General features: G+C 41.9%; 1 protein-coding gene and 1 long non-coding RNA gene across 4 annotated transcripts in view; one reads left to right on the forward strand and one right to left on the reverse strand.

Moving 5' to 3' along the window:
- The first annotated feature begins 5,036 nt into the window (after positions 1–5,036).
- LOC137137992 (uncharacterized) lies at positions 5,037–17,683 on the forward strand. 2 transcript variants are annotated; one of them, XR_010915880.1, is made up of 4 exons: positions 5,037–8,177; positions 8,823–8,988; positions 14,715–14,817; positions 15,786–17,683. It is a non-coding gene; the product is annotated as an uncharacterized lncRNA (long non-coding RNA). The 2 variants fall into 2 exon arrangements; XR_010915879.1 differs by having other exon boundaries at positions 5,037–8,988.
- Positions 12,942–17,686, reverse strand: part of LOC137137991 (glucosidase 2 subunit beta-like) — a 116,968-nt gene continuing 112,223 nt past the window's right edge. For both annotated transcript variants that reach the window (XM_067524876.1, XM_067524875.1), the window contains one exon: positions 12,942–14,269. In XM_067524876.1, the coding sequence (XP_067380977.1) occupies positions 14,132–14,269 (138 nt within the window). In that variant the 3' untranslated portion in view covers positions 12,942–14,131. The remainder of the gene's footprint in view (positions 14,270–17,686) is intronic.

Here is a 17,686-nt window from a genome sequence, read left to right on the forward strand (position 1 = left end):
ACCTATTAAGCTCTGTAGAACTATTGGTGCAACAAATAAGTATATAAAATAAATTTTTGAAATAAATAAAAACAAGTTCATACGAAGAGCATGATGTTACTGAGCTTAAATGTGACTCAATCTAATAAATACCAAAGGACCCAAAATGGATCCTTGGGGAACTCCTTTGTGCTAAAACTGGAAACATCCGTCTTTCTAATTAAATTAGCAACTAGTCATCGTTGTTACTGCAGACTTTCATTTCCAACGCTGTCATGTCTAATGTGACATTCTAATGAGGCACTGATCTCTGTGTAACATAACCCAATGTGCATCATAGCTGCTGACAACAGTCACTGCTGTGCTGTTGATGATGTTGACGCAGCCTGTCACTGTATGCACTCTAGTAAAATCTACTAGAAATCTGTGGTAAGGAGGAGAATCACCACTCTAGCTGTATTCAACATGCGAGTCTAGTTCTCTCATTGCAGCAACAGAGTGAGGAGCTGCTGCAGGTCTGCCAAATTTCACCACTTGCACAGCAACTGCAGGCAATGGTATGAATGACAATGGTGGGCAATGCGGCGCACCTTCGCTTTACTACTCTAATTTCAATTTCTAATCTAAGGGTGGGGTCGCAAGCCGGCAGAAGCTCTGTAGCTTCTTGAAATTGCAATTACAGGAGTGGGACTAAAAGCCTAGAAGGACGGAGACAAAGATGCATTAAGGCTGGCAGGATGACAGTGTTTGCCCTGTCAGTCAGTGTGCGGCACATTGTGATCCATCCATACATTAATGTGATGTGAGTTTTGCATCAGTGTATGCATATGTGTGCCAGACAGAGGGCGAGGTAGCTGCTGGCTGCTTGGCTGGTGTGTGTTCTGCTGTAATAAGGCGTGATTTAAGGTTGACCAGAGTGCATCAGAAATAGCGCCTTGTCCCTCATTTCCTCTGCAGCCAGCGGAGACGAGCTCTCTTCACAATATTTACCCAGGGAATAATGATGTTTGATTTGACGCTCTTGTGGGCGTGTCCCTGTGAGGGCTATTTTTGCCCGCTGCTGCCACAGAGAGAGAAAAACAGACAGAAGCTGTGTCCACAGGAGAAAGAAAAAAAAAAAAAGCCTCAGATCATTGTTTATGGATGATGCTGGGTCGGTGTATTTCTGTGCTTGGCCTTCAGAACGAAGAGCTGTTGTGTTGGTAGTGTGACTCACGCTGTGTTCCTTCGTTCATTTCATCTCCCTCCTGACCAACTCGGGTTGGATTCAGCGTGAAGACAAGGGGTGAAACGTTGTTCTAATAGGATGGACACAGACATGTCAATTTCTGTTTCTTTGTGGTAGTTTATTGTGTTACCCTTGTGCGTCATGTGGTGTTTGTGGGCATCTTTGTGCTTGTTTTTCGCCTTTATGTAATTTTATTATTTCGGTGTTTGTTTTTTTCCTCAAAATCTTAGTTTTCTATTTGCGTCTCTTACTTGTTGAGTTGGGTCTTTGTGTTTAGCATCTGTCAGTTTGTGTATCTTTTGTTCCTTTGTCTTCATTTTGTTTCTCTCTGTACAGTTGCTGTATGTCACTTTGTAGCCAGTCTTGGTGCTTTACAGTCACATTGCGCAGGTTAGAATTCTCAGGTGTGTAGACATGAAAGGACACTTTCTGTACACTGGCTCTCTGACCTCTTCCCTCTAAGCTGGTGCCAATGCACAGTAATAGTAAGTCGTATAAAGTCGTGCACCAATAATGAGGTATTTTAGGTTCTGTTTTTGACAAATAACTTTTGTGAGTGAAATGAAAACCATGTGTGCACTGTTTTGGCTCTATTTAACCCACAGATACTTATTTACACTGTGGGAAAAGCGAAAATACTGGATGTCCTTTCTGATGTAGTGGCCATTCAAAGCTCAGCAGTACTTTGGAATTCAGTGGGACTGTGGTGAATTCGGCCACTTTGAGTTTCCTCAGCATTAATGGAGCCGACACCCCACCTATACGGAAATGCACTAACAGCATTTACCTCATTACGCACGGCACTGTCTCTGAGGAGCGGAGCCATTTGCGTGGCTGCTTGTCAAACCCATGTTAATATTGACAAGGATTTGCAACCATTTTAATCATGTCGTGTTAAAGGTATACAAAGTTGTTTACGACTGCTCCACCGCTGAGCAATAGGCAAATTTTGTACTGCAGAGCACATTAAAAAAGATTGCACTTTGTTCTACGGAGCAATTGCAAATCACAGATGTCAGGGAGGTAGAGGAAAAATAAATGAATGGGATGGCGGTTTGACTCTTAACGATAAAGCATTTACATAATAAACCATGCAGCAGCACGCAGAGCGATGCTCTGTTTGAATTGCATTCTCCAGTCTGCCTTTCCTCAGTGTGAGGAGTAGCAGGGGCCTCGTCGCTGTGACTGCAGTACCGTAAATTTGAAGTTGTTTACGGATGCTGCCATCCCGGTGTGCTCCGGGAGGGAAATTTGGAGCGGGGCCATTTACCGGCAGCTTGATGAGAGTGCAGTGAGGCGAGTTAATTAATACAACATCCCTGGGCCCACAGGCTAGACTGCAAAGCTAACCCAGGAGGGAGGAAGATGGGTAGAGGAAGAAAAGATGGAGAAAAGGGATAACTCGTCAGAAAGGACTGTACAGTATACAGAGGGGGGGAAAAAAGAGAAGGGGAAGGCAGACAACACATTAAAGCCTGTGAAATTATAGCTTCCAGTCTTTCACGTCCAGGGATGTGCAACTGACAGCACCACCAAACTAAGAGAGACTGGTTTAGATTTTGATGCTTTACACTACATTAAATATGCATCTGCTACTATTCCTCTCAGGTATTTTCCTACTGGATAGGTTTGCTGAAGGTAAACTGAGAGGCAGACTGACAGCAGACATGTGCTCCAGTGAGAGATTTTTCTTTCTTTTCTTTTTTTTTTTTTTTAAGTATCAAGGTCCAGCCCACTCCAACAAGAAACTTGAAACAAATGGATCCATTGGCCTCTGTGGCCTCTTCTACAAAGCAGAGAAGGATCATCTTTGACTTTCCTTTCCCTGCAACCGATTTTTGGTAAACTGAGGCATAAGATGTTTTCACCCACCGGCACCGCGTGTGCTGCTTCCCGTTAACTTTGTCTCAGTGAGAAAACTCTTTGTCTGTTGAGCTCCATCAAACAAGAGGAAAAACTTGCCTGGAGATAGAAGAGTCCATAGGGAGGTCCTCGCCTCCCCACTCACGCTCTTTCTCTTCCCTTCTGTATCCATTTATTTTAGCTGGTAAAAAAAAAACAAAAAAACAACAACTTTGGGACCAAGGTTGTCAAACATTTTTTTTTTTTTTTGGTTCCCCAGCTGAGGTGCAATGCATGGGAGGGAAAAAGCAAATAGCTTTCTGCAGACTCAGCTTTCTAAGAGCAATACCCAACAATGAATGTAGAAGGTGGATTGAAAACCTGAAGAATAGCTGAGTGTGACCACTGTCCTACACAATAATATTGTTTAAAAAAAAAAAAGCTCTCACTCATTGACTAAGTTTATCACGTTGGCAAATCAGCCAAATGACGGCAGCCGAATACTGTAAATAGCACGGCTGCCAGTAGACACAAAAGGGAGAGGGGCTATAAATACCCTAAATAAATCCTCCTAATCAGGAAGCGGGAGAAGCATGAGTTGCGTTGATATAGGAAGCTGGTGGCTGACTCCCATTTTTAAATGCTTTGGCCAGCTTTTCCTTTTGGTTAGTGTTTAGAATTCGCTCTAATTACCATATTAAAATGCATGTAGGAGTCTGTGCAGTTGTGGAGGGAAAAGATAAGGCTGCGAGAGAAGGGAGGGGGAGAAAAAAAAAAAAACGTAGCCCACCGGAGGCCTATCAGTCAGTTCTGAATTGCTTTATAATTACTGAGATGCACAGACGTAATTTCCTACTAAAAATAATGCAAAGTTTCATTTCCCTCCCCTGCCTTAATACTGTTGTGTGTGGAGAATAAAAGCACTCTCCCACCTTCCCCCTCGCCCGCTCTCTCCCCCGAGTGCATTACTTTAACCTCTTCCTGTATGAGTCGGTGTGGTGCCATGTTAAGCGCGGTGTAGCCTAGTTTCTGCACAGCGTGAATGTTGCTGCCTCCCTGGTTTGGGACTGGAGAAGAATCCAAATTCTGATACATTGGGGTTGTATGACAGACTGTCTAGAAAGGCTCTTTTAACGCCTTGGAGTTGTATTTGCATATATTTTTCATAAGTTTTAATCTTTTGTGTTGCTGACACGAAAGGAAATTATTTATTCTGTGCACAGACAAAGTTATTCTTATATTCAACAGCTTGATCCATCTGTATCGTTTGGCCTTAATTCGACCGAACCTGAACATCGTGAACAATTTAAAGGACTTTATAGTAAAGTTTCTTAAAGTTTAGGCCTTTATTTTTATTTTTTTAGGCCGAAAGCCAGGCTGGATGGTTTTATAAGTGGGATCTTTCCTGTTGTTATTTGCAATTTCAGTCTTTGTGTTTGGAGGTTTTCAACTAGGCAGAAACTCCACGTGTGGAATTTCACTGTGGGAAATGTAGGATCTGCAGTGGGACACATGGCACGAAATCTTAAAGAACGTCCTCACAGAAATGTTTTCTCAATTTTATTTCTTTATTCAGTGCAGCCAGGCTGGGCCATATGCTCGAAAAAGGGTGGCAAAGTTTAAAACTCAAGTTTAAAAAGCTTTTTTGGATACAGTGTCAGAAACATACGGTAACTTACGGTAAACTGGAGAGAAAACTGCTACAAAATTCCAGTTTGCTAAAGAATGTGAACACATCCTAAATGTACAATGTTTTTTTAAAATGTTCTTTATAGACAAAATGGTTTAGAGTATTTCAGCTTCAGATTAGGTCAGTGCTAAACATTCAGCGGGTACCACCTTCTCTTTCTGGCAGGGGAGAGCATCTGGGGGGGGGGGTTAACCAAGAGGCCAGTGATTTATGGTATGTGTATGTATAAGATGTTTCTTGAAGTTTAACTAATGTGCTTGATGAAGTACATCCTCACATTTGCTGGACTCTGTGTTGTTCAGTTTAGTTACTGGATGTTTTAGGTGTAACTGGAAGTTAGACAAAAGTAGTTTATTCAAACATGAATTATGAACAGAATATGGATCAGTGGCTTCAGGCTTGTCCCTTCAGGGGTCATTGATTTGGCAGTTTTTATGCCAGATACCCTAACTTTATTTATTTTTAAAAAAATTTTTTTTTAATATCTGGGCTCGGGATCAGCACCAAGGTGGCCAAGGGATTTGAACCCGCGGCCTTCAGTGAGCCTGATTTGACATCATTCTGTCAGTAGGACTGATTGATTCAGAGGGTTACCGTGTTGCATGTCAGAGGCAAAATCTGGGGAAATAAAATAATTCTATTGGAGGCCTGTAGCCCCCAAAATCATTAGCCCAGGCCAGGAAGAGCCAAAGAAAAAATATTGGAAAGGGAAGGTAGCAGGGGGTGTGCGACGACCAGCAGGTTCTCCTGTGATGAAATATTGATGGCATCGACTTTGATTCTGCAATAGCAACTTTTGATCCAGATCTGTCGCGGCAGAAGACGCCCCCCCCCCCCCCCCCCCTTTTTCATCCTCAGGTGTATCTCTGGTCTTTGCGCATTCAAAAAATGCCATCCACCGCCCACTACCTTTGATCAAATGTGTAGACTTTGAAGAAGAACTTATAGAGATCAATGATGTGTGTATACAGGCGGGCAGATACTGTAGGTCTATAACTCAATATGTTGCAGTGTGCGCTGGACGGGTGCCAGCGACGGGGCTTTGCTCTTAGTCAGTTGTTGACTTTTATTTATCACGACTGCTGCTGCTGTAATTGATGACTGAATCAACACAGGCTGGAAAAGTAACTGCTGACTTCTCTGCTTTTTCAGCCGAACAGCAGCCTTGTCTGTGTTCCCTCACAGCACTCATCTGAAATTTAAATCATATATTTCCACAGAAAGAGAGAGAAAAGGCAAAGCTCTATTATTTAAAGGACAGATTTCATTCACAAAAAGGAAAAAAAAAAACATAACTCAAGGCATTGTTTAGGCTCTAAATCCTGAAGCTACCCTGTGATTTGACATCTCTTCAGTTTTTTTTCTTTTTGTTTTTGCAGACTTGTAGATCCCAACGCAGTCTTTTTTTCCTCTTAAGAGTAAAGTTCTATTCTCTTCTGTTTGTTTACAACCGTGTGTGTGTGTGTGTGTGGGTGGTGGAGAGTGTGATGTGTCCAGTGCTCTGTCCCAGGGTAATGGAGCAGAGAGCCATCTGTCTGTCTGGCCGACCATCCGTCCACTTCCTCAGATCCTATCAGTGTGTCTCACCTGCTAATGAAAAGCTACCAGGTATTCTGCTGCTGCCCTTAGAATGGATGACTTCCCTGCACGGTGGAGGCAGCTGCTGTGCACATTTGGCTTCTCCTATCACTCTTCTTCTCTATCTCTTTCCAGCTCCACCTTCAGCATACTAACACTCAGTTTTTCTGTTTTGTTTTTTGCATAGCTCCACTTGCTTGATGATCACATGAGCAAATATGAACTGTAGGAAAAACTAGCAAGGTTATGATACGCCGTCTAGGTTTTCCTCTTTCATAAATGTAATTCCTGTTGGTTTTAAAAGCTAAATTGCCTTGTCATTTGCAAAACTAGTGTAAAGTTTTCAACATTTTTAAAACATTTTTATTGTTATTCTTTTTACAGCATTGCATCTCTGTTAATTCACTTTGGCTTTGCCCTTTAAAGTAACTAAGTATGTAATCCTGCCCAAAATCCACGACACAAGATCTAAACAACAGTCTAAACAGCTGTGCGAAAAGATTATTGAAAAGCAGTGAATGGATGAAAGTCATTAAATATGTCTTGGATTATAGGAAATTCATCATTTAGTATTGAAAGCAATGTTTGAGGCAAAGTATAAAACTACAGACCATCCTTAAAACGAAAAAGGAAGAAGTCTGCCATCTCAGCTTCCGAAGCCACCAACTCTTTTAGAGACTGAATGTAGGCTTCATGTTGCCTTGGTTCCTCAGCAGTCCAAGCTTTGCGACCGAGTGACAAGGAGAAAAACAAAACAAAACCCATAACCCTTTAGCAACAGTTCTTCAGAAGGCGTGTGGGAGAGTCTGAAGCTCTTTGGACTGATGAGACCAAAATTAAGCTTTATTGTAAACACTGCACATCATCACAAACACAGCTTCCCCACCGTGAAGCATGGTGGTGGCAGCAGCATCATGCTGTGAGGAGCCCGAGCAATATCGCGAAGAAGAATGAAAAAGTGCAGTTTGCAGATGTATAAAGCTGCATCCACGAAATATGAGCTGAAAAGGGTGAATACATGAAATTACTTTTGTAGATGTTTTACTGACTTTGACTTTGAAGTTGTTCTTTTCTTATGATTATTGCCAAAAAAAAAAAAAATTAAATGTAAAACCTTTGTACGATAGAAATGCAAAGCAGCGGCATAAGGACGTGGCTTTGTTAATAATTGCCATAATTGTATAAGTATGTGGAAACTGCAACACAAAATGGAGCAATGACTATTATCAGGTTGATAACCAATAATTACTTACAAACTCTGCGCTCATTAAGCAGCTCCTGTGGAGAAACTGAGCTCAGTATAGCCCTCCAGAATCCCCTCCCCTCGCCCACCAGGATCCCGCTGCTCTCCGTCTTCGTGTCTCTCGTTATATCCCGGCTTCTCTCTTCTCTTTCTTCATCCGTATCCGAGTGGCTCTGTTTCAATCACGATCTCCTCGCTCGGGCCTGCTCTCCTCTCCGTGCCCTTCTCTTTCTCTTTTCTCGGCCTTCAATCACCTATCTGCGAGTGGTGAACGCTGTAATCTTTCTCCCCTCTGCACATTTTCCTGCTAAATCCCAACATCCTGTTTATTTATGTAGAAGCCATGCTGCTCTCTTCCTCCCTCCTCTCTCTGGTTTTTGTCCCCCCTGAAAGATTAACCATCCCCTCTGCATCTCTTCTCATCTATCATCCTAATGGGGGCTACGAGAGGGAAAAAACAACAATTTGCAGAGGGAGACGCAGCCACAGAAGAGCAAGGAAAGTGTTTGGATTGCCACTGTCGATCAAGTTCCAGCCTGTCAGCGGCTTTTATTTACAGGGCGCTGGTGGCACAGGACCGGGCCACATCTTAGCAGCTGACACTGTCATCTGCAGAGGTACACACACACACACACACACACACACACACCTAAATGACACATTAAAATGTTTATTTCAGAACCCAGTGCTGCTAAATACAAATGGAGAGAAATAATAATAGCTGATGTCAACATCTCACGAAAAAGGCCTTTAAATGCATCCAGATGTTTGTTTCGTACTGGGCATGTAGTGTTTAAAAGCAGGAACTGAAACCTGCAGCTAATAGAACACAGTCTACCCGCAGTGTTGCCTGTCACCTAATGAGCAGCTCATTGGCTCCTCTATCAATGTAAACAATTTGTGACCTCTACTCAACGCTCGAGTAAACTGCTGAATTGGAGATTAGGTTTTTTTTTTCCCCATCATTGAGCAAACTAAATCCCAAACAGTGCAAACACGTGCAGCAGCTCCACCCACATTCCTGTTGGCTAATTTCATTTGTAAACGGTGTCACAACCATTGTGTCAGTTCAGCTTGTCTGTGTTTCGATATCAATTCACAGTTTTGAAGCAGTGCACGTGTTATCATCACGGTACAAACCGACATGACTCACCTTTGTGGAAGTGCTACTAGTTGTCCTAAATCAAATATGCTTTTTGTGTTATAGTTATTCTATATGCAATTTATGTAAAGAGCTGCCCATTTGTTCTTTGTCTGCACAGACCCTGACCCTCCTCTCGACCACCCTCCTCTGCTGCAAGCGATGAAGCCGACTGCGGGAGGCTCCTGGTTGCCACATGCTATCACAGCTCGGCCTTCCAGCCTCCAACCGCGACACGCTTACACTCATCCACTCAACAGGGGAAGTGTTGAGCCTCGCTCGCCGACGTGAGAGCACAAACACACAAACATTCAGTCTTCACCAGTTAGGCAGTGCAGCTCGCTCGCTCCCTCCCACCCTGTTTCACATTTCTCTCTTTCTCTGCTCCTCCCCTCACAGTTTGTCTCTCCTCTCCTCTTCTAGCTCAGTTTTCCCTCAAGCATCGTTGGTTTCTGTCATTTTTTGTTGCTGTTTATTTCTCTATCTGTGCATCTTTCCCTTCCTCCTGCTCTCTCTCCCTCCCTCCTGTCAATATTAGTCTTTGTTCATCTGCATCTCTAATTCCCTCCCTGCTCTTCATTCCTATCTGGTGTCAGCACGCTCTCCTGCTGAGAAAAGCAATAATGTGATGCTGATGCCCCTCTACACTATATCTACCAGTGGTTTTACATACTGTAGACTTCTAGTTAATGCCTCAGACTTTGTTTGCCTTTATTTAGACAGCAACTTTCACATTGTTTTCTTGTTTTTCTGAAATATTGCACAGTAAAAATAGAATAAGCCTGGGTGGAAGACGATGCCCCTTAGCTTCTCAAAACTCCTAATTAAGACACAAAGGAGCAGCTTTAAAGTGAAACTTTGCAACTACTTTTGAGGAAGAAATATCACAGTTTGCCTCTTACTAATGAAAACTAGAAACTCAGCCTTGGTGGATTCGGTAAACTCTGGAGATTTTGGTGCCCCAGCCTTCTTGGTCTGGAACAACCAGTAGGTCCTTTTGCCCACTGTTGGTAAACTATTCTTTAAATGGTTGCAGAAGCCGAAATAATAGATGTGAGACATGTAATGAGGTTTTTCACCGATGACACCAAGTCATGTGAACTTTGTGTTTCTCTCCACGTGGCTGACTGTGGTTCACGTTTTAAAATAGACTTGCTGTGGTGCCTTGTCATTCAGCACACTGTCGACTGGACTTCTCATGGCCTTCCTGACCGTTGGGGCACAATCCAATTTAAATCCAAAATCTTAGGCAAAATGTTTTAACTTGCTTTAACACTATCCAGAAAATGTCTTAGAAACTTGCAGCGGATCCGAAACGGTTATGACGATTTATTTTAGTCCAAACATCAAGCTGCACTTTTCCATCTAAATGCCACCCGAGCTTCTTTCGGGAAATGGAAATCTAACCTGGTCATGTTATACAGTCAAAAAGCAATTTTGTCCCAACCTTAGCTAACAATTTCTATGCTGCTATTTTCTTACCACTTGGTTTCTAGCAACCTGTTGTACTACACATGTGCAGCCACCCCAACTCATTTGACTAACATTACTAGAAAATTATAGTATAATTAGTCCATTCTAGAAATAATAACTTAGCAGAAAGATGTAAAGCAGCTCTTACACTGACAAATGTGGCAGTTAGAGGTTAGAGGTTGAGGTTTTCTCCGATCGAGGTGTAAAATATCTAACTTAAAAATATTAATAGTCAAAGTCACTGTTCATAAATACCAAAATATGCTCTAAGGTTACAGCATCAACTCTCAAACTGAGTACTAGTGACAGGTCTGCAGCTTTCCGTGAAAACTACATCCCAGTACTGTGTGATAAGGTGAAGTAGCAGGTTGAAACAGGAACGTTTACTGCGCAGTGCCCACAGTTTACTGCTGATGAAACTTGTATTTAGTTTTTGGTGCTTTAACATACTTTTTAATATTTAAAACCCCAGGTGCTGGAGAAGTACCCAGATGTTCTACTTCTAACTAGTATTACCATTAACTGAAGCAGTTTACTGAAAGTAAAAACTCATGTCCGAATAATGCATACTGCATACTGGATTATCATTAATGATTGTAAACATCACTGTTGCAGCTGTAAAGGTGGAGCTAATTTAAACTAACGTATTTACAGAATGGTGATCACACTAAATCCATAAACTCATTCATCACAATTTATTAGCTGATTTATATTTTCTATGACACTCAACAATTAAATAGTAACTAAAGCTGTCAAATAAATTGAAAATTACTATTTGAAAAACTGTAGTTAAGTACACTACTGAACTGATGTTCCATCACCGCAAAACACACTAAATTATGTATAGTTTGATAGAACTTAAATTCATATCAGCTGAATCAAATGGCCACAGTCTTTCTTTTTCTTTTTCATTGAATCATGGCCCATGTATAGTAACTTTAAGTCATAAAGTATCTCCTCTGTTCTTGAACTGTGGTGTTTGCAAAAAATACATAGGCTAGAGGCTGAGTGTGAAGTGTCAGTGCTGTGATTGAATAGACTGGAGTTAGTGTGGACGTGGGGGAGATGGATGTCACTGTCGCGCGCCGTCTCAACACAAGCGCCCTTTTCCCCCCTTTCAGCCCTGAGGGTATAACTGGGCTTCCTTCAAAGACGGAAGCTTAAAAACAATCTCCAAAAGAGTGAAAGCAGCACTGGGATGTGGTGGGCGTCAGTCAGCTCGGCGAGGGCCCCGCTGTCTCCCGCTACAGAGAACAGGTAGCCTGAACTAGTTTCTACAAAGCTGAGTCGGAGATTTAATGCAATATAAAGCCTCTGGGCCCTTTTAGCAATTTGGAGTCAACACACAAATACGCCCACGCACAACTGGAAAGACTTTCCATCCCTGCCCCTTCATGTGCAAATGTGCTGAATGGAGGTGTGTAAGTATGTGCTTTTGTGTGTCTGTGTGTGCACAGCATGTGCTCAGTTTCCCTATTGAATCCTTCCCACTCCCTTCATCCCTTTTCTGATCTGTAGCAACACATCAATGGCCAGTCAGTTTAGAAACTCACAGTTCTAGTGTTTTTTTTTCTTCCTTCCTTCAAATAACTGTCCATTTCCAGTGTGGTTCCCACCCACGCTGTGTGGGGTGAAGCACGCAAGTAATTTAAAACATGATGAACACTGAGTGAAGCGAGGAGTTGTTGATACCTGTAGACTGTCCATTGTAAGGGCAGGTTTTATCCAAGGAAAAGTTCTTTGAGACGCCGTCACATGGTCACCATATGGCAAAGATGCAATATACTGTTTTCTCCAGATGCCTCTAATGCAATGTAATGTTAGACAGCCTGTGGCTCTTGACACGGTCTTTGATGATTGGCAGCTTTTCCAGCTGTTGGTAGAGTTAGGAGCCCGTTAAGCCTTAGTGAGTTTTTTTTTGTTGTTGACATGAGGCTTGGCATCTGTTGCATTTCTGAAACACTGAATGAGGGAGACATTAAAAGATACACTAATACTGTGTTGTTTCCCTGAGACTGTGAGAAATAAAAATGGATTATATCCTTAGAATCGAGTCGGGTATTTGGTTTTACAGATGAAAGATCAACATAATTACAGTGAGAGCTGACAGATTTAGTTATGATAACATCTCATTCCACGGAGCATCTAAAAGTTTAAAGTAACACTAAACCTATTGTACACCGTGTTATTTCAAGCTTATGTTCACAGATGTTCGCACGAATGTCTTTTATCCCTCTTGGTTTTCAACAAACTTGACCATTATTCTGAAAAATGACTGTGAGAGCAAATTAGACTCGCCATCAAACAGAGTGTGTGTATGGGAGCTGAAGCCAAATAAATAAAGAGCAGCAGTCCCTGGGCTGCGGGCCCTGAGGCTATTGCATTGCTAGCAGGCAAACAGCCACCCAGCTGCCCCAACAGGGTAGAAATATATCAGGCAGCCTATTGGCTACCTGACAGCTGATTTAGCTCCCCCTTAATGAGCAAAGGGCTCTGCTGCACAAACTCTACAATCTGTTGCATAACAGCAGCATACTTACCATACACAGCGAGAAGCAGACTGCTAACCCTGGCAGAATCGTGCAGAGATGGTATACAAGGCTAGTATAGTTAAATATTGTGAGATGGTATTTAGTTTATGCATTAGTAGCTAATGTAGCTGTAGCATAAATTAACACATTTGAATCACAAGATGCTGTTTTTAAACTTGTATTGACCTGGTAAAAGCAACACGGAGACAAACTATGTTATAATAAAGCAACAAATATGAGGTAGAAGGACACAGTCATTTTATTTGTGCTTGACTTGTTACATGATGTATTCAGCAGTTTATATAGTAATGTTGGATCTTTTAAGGTACATATAGTGGAGTTTTTTTAAGACCAGTTGAAATAGTAAAAAGGAAACCCCCCCCCCCCACCACCAAAAAAAAAAATACTGTTCTGATGGATTTAGATGCTCTACAGCAGGAAACTGTGGTCTTTGAGAGCTGCAGCGTTGCTTGTTTTTACGTGGATCAGGTGTGTTCCGTCCATTAGAAGCTGGAAGATGAGTGTTGGAAATCAAGCAAGGCTGGGGGGCTCTCAAGGACCGGACAGGACCCCCCCCCTTTACAAGATGATCACCACACGGATCACAAATCTTCTCTTAAGCTTAGCTTTAGTTAGCTGTCAATACTAAGTTAGGGCAGAGAGAACTGCTTTATACTGTATGTTCATAGAAATCATAAGATGTTGAAAAATATATTGCGTAAATTAACTACTTTTGTGTTTTTGTTAAACTAATTAAAACATTAGTACAAAAATGCAAATGATTGAGCATATGAAGTTAAAAGGGAGACAAAGACAGTAGCAGAGAGAGGGGAAAAAAGCCGTCAAACCTCCTCTTCAGCTCTCTTTGTAAGTTAGTAGACTTTGACAGGATTGGACAGAAAACAATTCTTAAGGAAGGAGCAAACCGGCTGTAAATTCAGGGAGATAAATCCCTCGCTCGCCGATGGACAGAAGAGTCATGTGACGTCTACGTGTTTGAGTATTTACGGCAGCAAGAAAGCGTGGGAGAGGTGGGATCATCTTAAAATAAACTTCAGCAGCTAAGCTATACGCCGCTCAGGCAATGCTGACAATAAGAAAAATACAGAATATCACCAGACTTTAGGTGTTAAATAAGGCTATCATGTTTTTGAATAGGCAGTTAGTTGAAACAGCAGAACCGTAATCCCCTGTAAGAAGAGATGCAGTCAAAACATGTCACAAAAATAAAGCAGCACTGTAGCAGCAGATGAAAACTAAAGTGGTCTCGGAACCATATTAGAGAAAATCTGGTCCTGACCTTAGTAAGAGTTGCTGGGAAGTATATCGTACGTGTTCTGACAACACAGATGTCAGAGGGGACCCCAGGACCCCCGCCTGTCACCAGGGGCTAAGTTATTCTAGGCTAGGCCAGTAAGGAACGGGGTCACAGTTCACTGTGTATGCCCCTCTGCTTTAGCACCGGCTGACAGGCCACAGGAGTCTGAAAGACCATGATGTACTGGCATTTGCTGGGCTCCTTCACCGATCGCAAGGCTGTCTCTGTTCCGCATGTCAGTGTGACCTAGAAAAGCACAAAGACAGAAAAGTTTAGGTGGTGTGGAGAGAGGAGCCTTTCTTAGCCTGCATCAAGAGCCAAGCCAGTTTTATCTCACAAACCCGGGTGATTGAAGATGCTGTCCCACATGAGATTGTGGGATTCAGTACAAATGACAGAATTATGCAAAGATACAGCGCTAGCGGAGCTGGAGGTTCCAACATATTCAGGTCTCTGCTCGAAAAACACGGAGAGTTTCATCACTACCCAGTCTGCAATCAGAGCGTGCTAGAAGCGAAGTGTTGCTTTGACTGCGGGACACTGTGGCATTATGGGACGTCACTGCTGTCGCCCCCACGTGTGAACAGGACAGGGAAGGATGTGATTACCACTGTCATGGCTTTAATGGGTTACTTTGACGCCCTCTGCAAAAGAGTGGAAAAGGGAAAAACAACTTGTTTTTTTTTTCTAGGAGGTTTCCATGGCAACCCCTTAACATCATACAGCACCCCGAACAGACAATCCCTCTGGCGAACAAAAGCACCTGGAGAGTTGGAAAGATGGGAACCTGACAGGTACTATTGTGGTGAAGTTTGAGGATGTTACAACTGCTGATTTGGATTTGTCCCATACTTCGATTAAAAATAGACTCTTTTGTTATATCACTTTGTGTCTTGTTGCAAAGATATATTAAGTGGGTGTGTGCTGCTCGGTGAGACAGTGTTTTCTTATGTGCGTGATTATTGGAAGTTCGGGTTTGACGTGCAGGTGCCATCAGTGTTGGCCATAGATGGGTCAGATTTTGTGATGACGAGCAACTTACATTCATGTTCTGTCACATATTAAGATCGGTTCACTTGCTTTGGACCTGTCTATACTTGTGGAATCAACTAATATCTGAGTTCCATATTCATGAGCTTTTAACTGTGAAAACCTATAAATGTCAGTAGTTCTGACTTAGGGTTTTTACATTAAGGAATTTAATTGAATTCTGCACATTCACTTAAGTATATTAGCAAAAACCTTTGTAAAGAACACAACTAGCCTAGTAGTGCACTTACCAGCAAGCCTTATGTAAAACTCTTCAGATGGTCGTCTTGGTGTCTTTTTTTGTATTTTGAAATATGATCCAAACCTTAGACCTATTTGTGAACTGATTTTAGTACACAATGGCTTTATTTGGTAAAGAACTAGCTTTTGACTGAGAAATGTTTAAGGGAAAAAATATTTTATTATTTAGAATTAAAAACCTATTACTGTTAATATTATCTTCTGCTACCATCACAATTTGACTTGATCTTAAAACCGTTTTTTTCTAGAGAGGTATATTGACCTTTAAAAGGTCCAGTATTGTGCCACCTCTGATTACGTTTACATAGATCTCAGAGTTCCCCTAAGCGTATTCATTACTCTTGCAGCTGATGTACTACATAGAGTCTGACCCTGACCCTGCACTATAGGAGTCTTTGCAGAAGCATCTTTGAAGTGTTTGAACCATGGATCACAAATTTACATCAGTGTTCATCTGTCCCTGTTCTTGTAGGTTGTTTCCTGAGTGGTGCTTGGGAAGGAAGAGAAGTTTGACGGGCCTGCTGAAGCACACTTTTCCTCAAAGATAGCAAAAGCAACGAGGGAGACGATGAGCTTGCTTCATAATGTGCCTACACACACTGGAGGCCTATGTGAAATGTACAAGAATGGGGGGATTGTGCATAATGGGGGACTGCTCACGTGTAACAATGAAAGTCTAGTACTTTAATTAATAAGCGAAACAGCTGAATTCACTCCTCCCCACAGACTTAAGCTACACTTCACACTGCTCGAGTTTGCATTATCTAGACTTCCACCAGTGAAACAATACATCGCTGGCCTGACTACTCAAGTGTAAAAAGGGAAGTGTGTTTCCGAGCCTTACCCAAAGACGAGCTTCAACATTTTAAATATAATGAGCGCCGACTTCTGACGAGACTTCATTTTTGTGGACTGCACACAGTTAGGGGGCTGCATCAAAGGAATTCAATTTAGCCTTTTCAAAGGGGGCCCCTGGATGGCATGAGTACATACATTTGCAAATGACATTTATTGGACTGTGATATGAAGAGGGGGCTAGGCAAAAGAAAACGATTAAATGTGCAACATTTTTAACTGAGCAAATTCTCTCTCAGTAATGTAAATGGATCTCATAAAAAAAGGAGAGAAGACTGGCACAATGGAGCAGAAGCTACAGGAGAATGAAATCAAAGCAACATTAACCATAAAGCCATTGTCAACTGACAGAGGAGGGGGACCAAACATCTTTGGACCAATCTGCTGAGCAGCAGCATTGGTTACATCTGTAATGTTTGTTTTATTTACTTGTGAAGTGCATAATTAAAGTCATTATTTATAGCACCGTTTCTTGGTGGGTGAGTGTTCTCTAAAGTGTGAAGCTCGAGGATCTTATCATTTAATATCTTAATATCAGCTGACCTTTCTTCAAAGACATTGTGAAAACTGTTGCTCTGTGCACCAGCGTAATAAGTGCAGTGTTTATGTAGCAGCTCTAAATCTCAAGTGGATAAGCATGTGGCCATACCAAACCAAAGATCCATAAAAAGTCAAAAGGCAGAGAGAACCAAGCCTTCATATTGACAGGCTTATATTGGGAGACAATTGTATTCCTTCTGTTCTGCTGATTATATCAAAACCTCCATGTTTAGATTTTGTCTTGATAAATTCAGAAAGTTTTGAAGTCTTGCCTTTCTACGGAGTTATATTTAGTCAATCAGCAGAAAGCGACTTACAATATGAGGAGCCCACACCAGGGGTGAGTAGGAACCAAGAGTCCAGACACTGACCCTGTGATTCTTGGACAACTGCATTACAAACGGAGCCACAGCGTATTGATCATGTGAGCCACTGTAGTACGCTACAGGTAAATCAACTCCTCTGAAGACTGTTTTAGTCGCCCTTTCCTGCTTCATGCTGGCCTTGCCTCTACTGGTGTTTGAAAAGCAGCTCTTATATTTTCATTTTATGGATTTCGTCAAGCCAGAGGTAACAATCCAGAAAATACCGTAAACTGCAATTTTAGTAATAAATTAACATTAATTATCGTAAGCGCAGCTTTTTTTATTGACCTACAATGAAGCGGTGATGGAGAAAAGCTAAATATAAACGACTTTGTTCTCTGCAGCTCAGGTAAATTAAGAGAGCTGTTTTGTAATTTGGCTTGAATGACTAGAGACCGAAAAGGGATTTGTTTGTGTGATGATTTACCACACCGTGACCTGAAGATATATGAAGCTCCCATTGGTGTTGCCTAATAACATACATATGATTATTTTCAATCAGCCTTTAAGGTCCGAAATGTTCCAAATGTCCCTTGTTCATCATCATTGTTTAATTACGTCTGTGCAAATGACTAAATGTAAATGTATGGTTTTGTGTAAAACACATGGTACT

Source organism: Channa argus, chromosome 12 (assembly GCF_033026475.1).
Source record: "Channa argus isolate prfri chromosome 12, Channa argus male v1.0, whole genome shotgun sequence".
NCBI classification, from domain to species: Eukaryota; Metazoa; Chordata; class Actinopteri; order Anabantiformes; family Channidae; genus Channa; species Channa argus.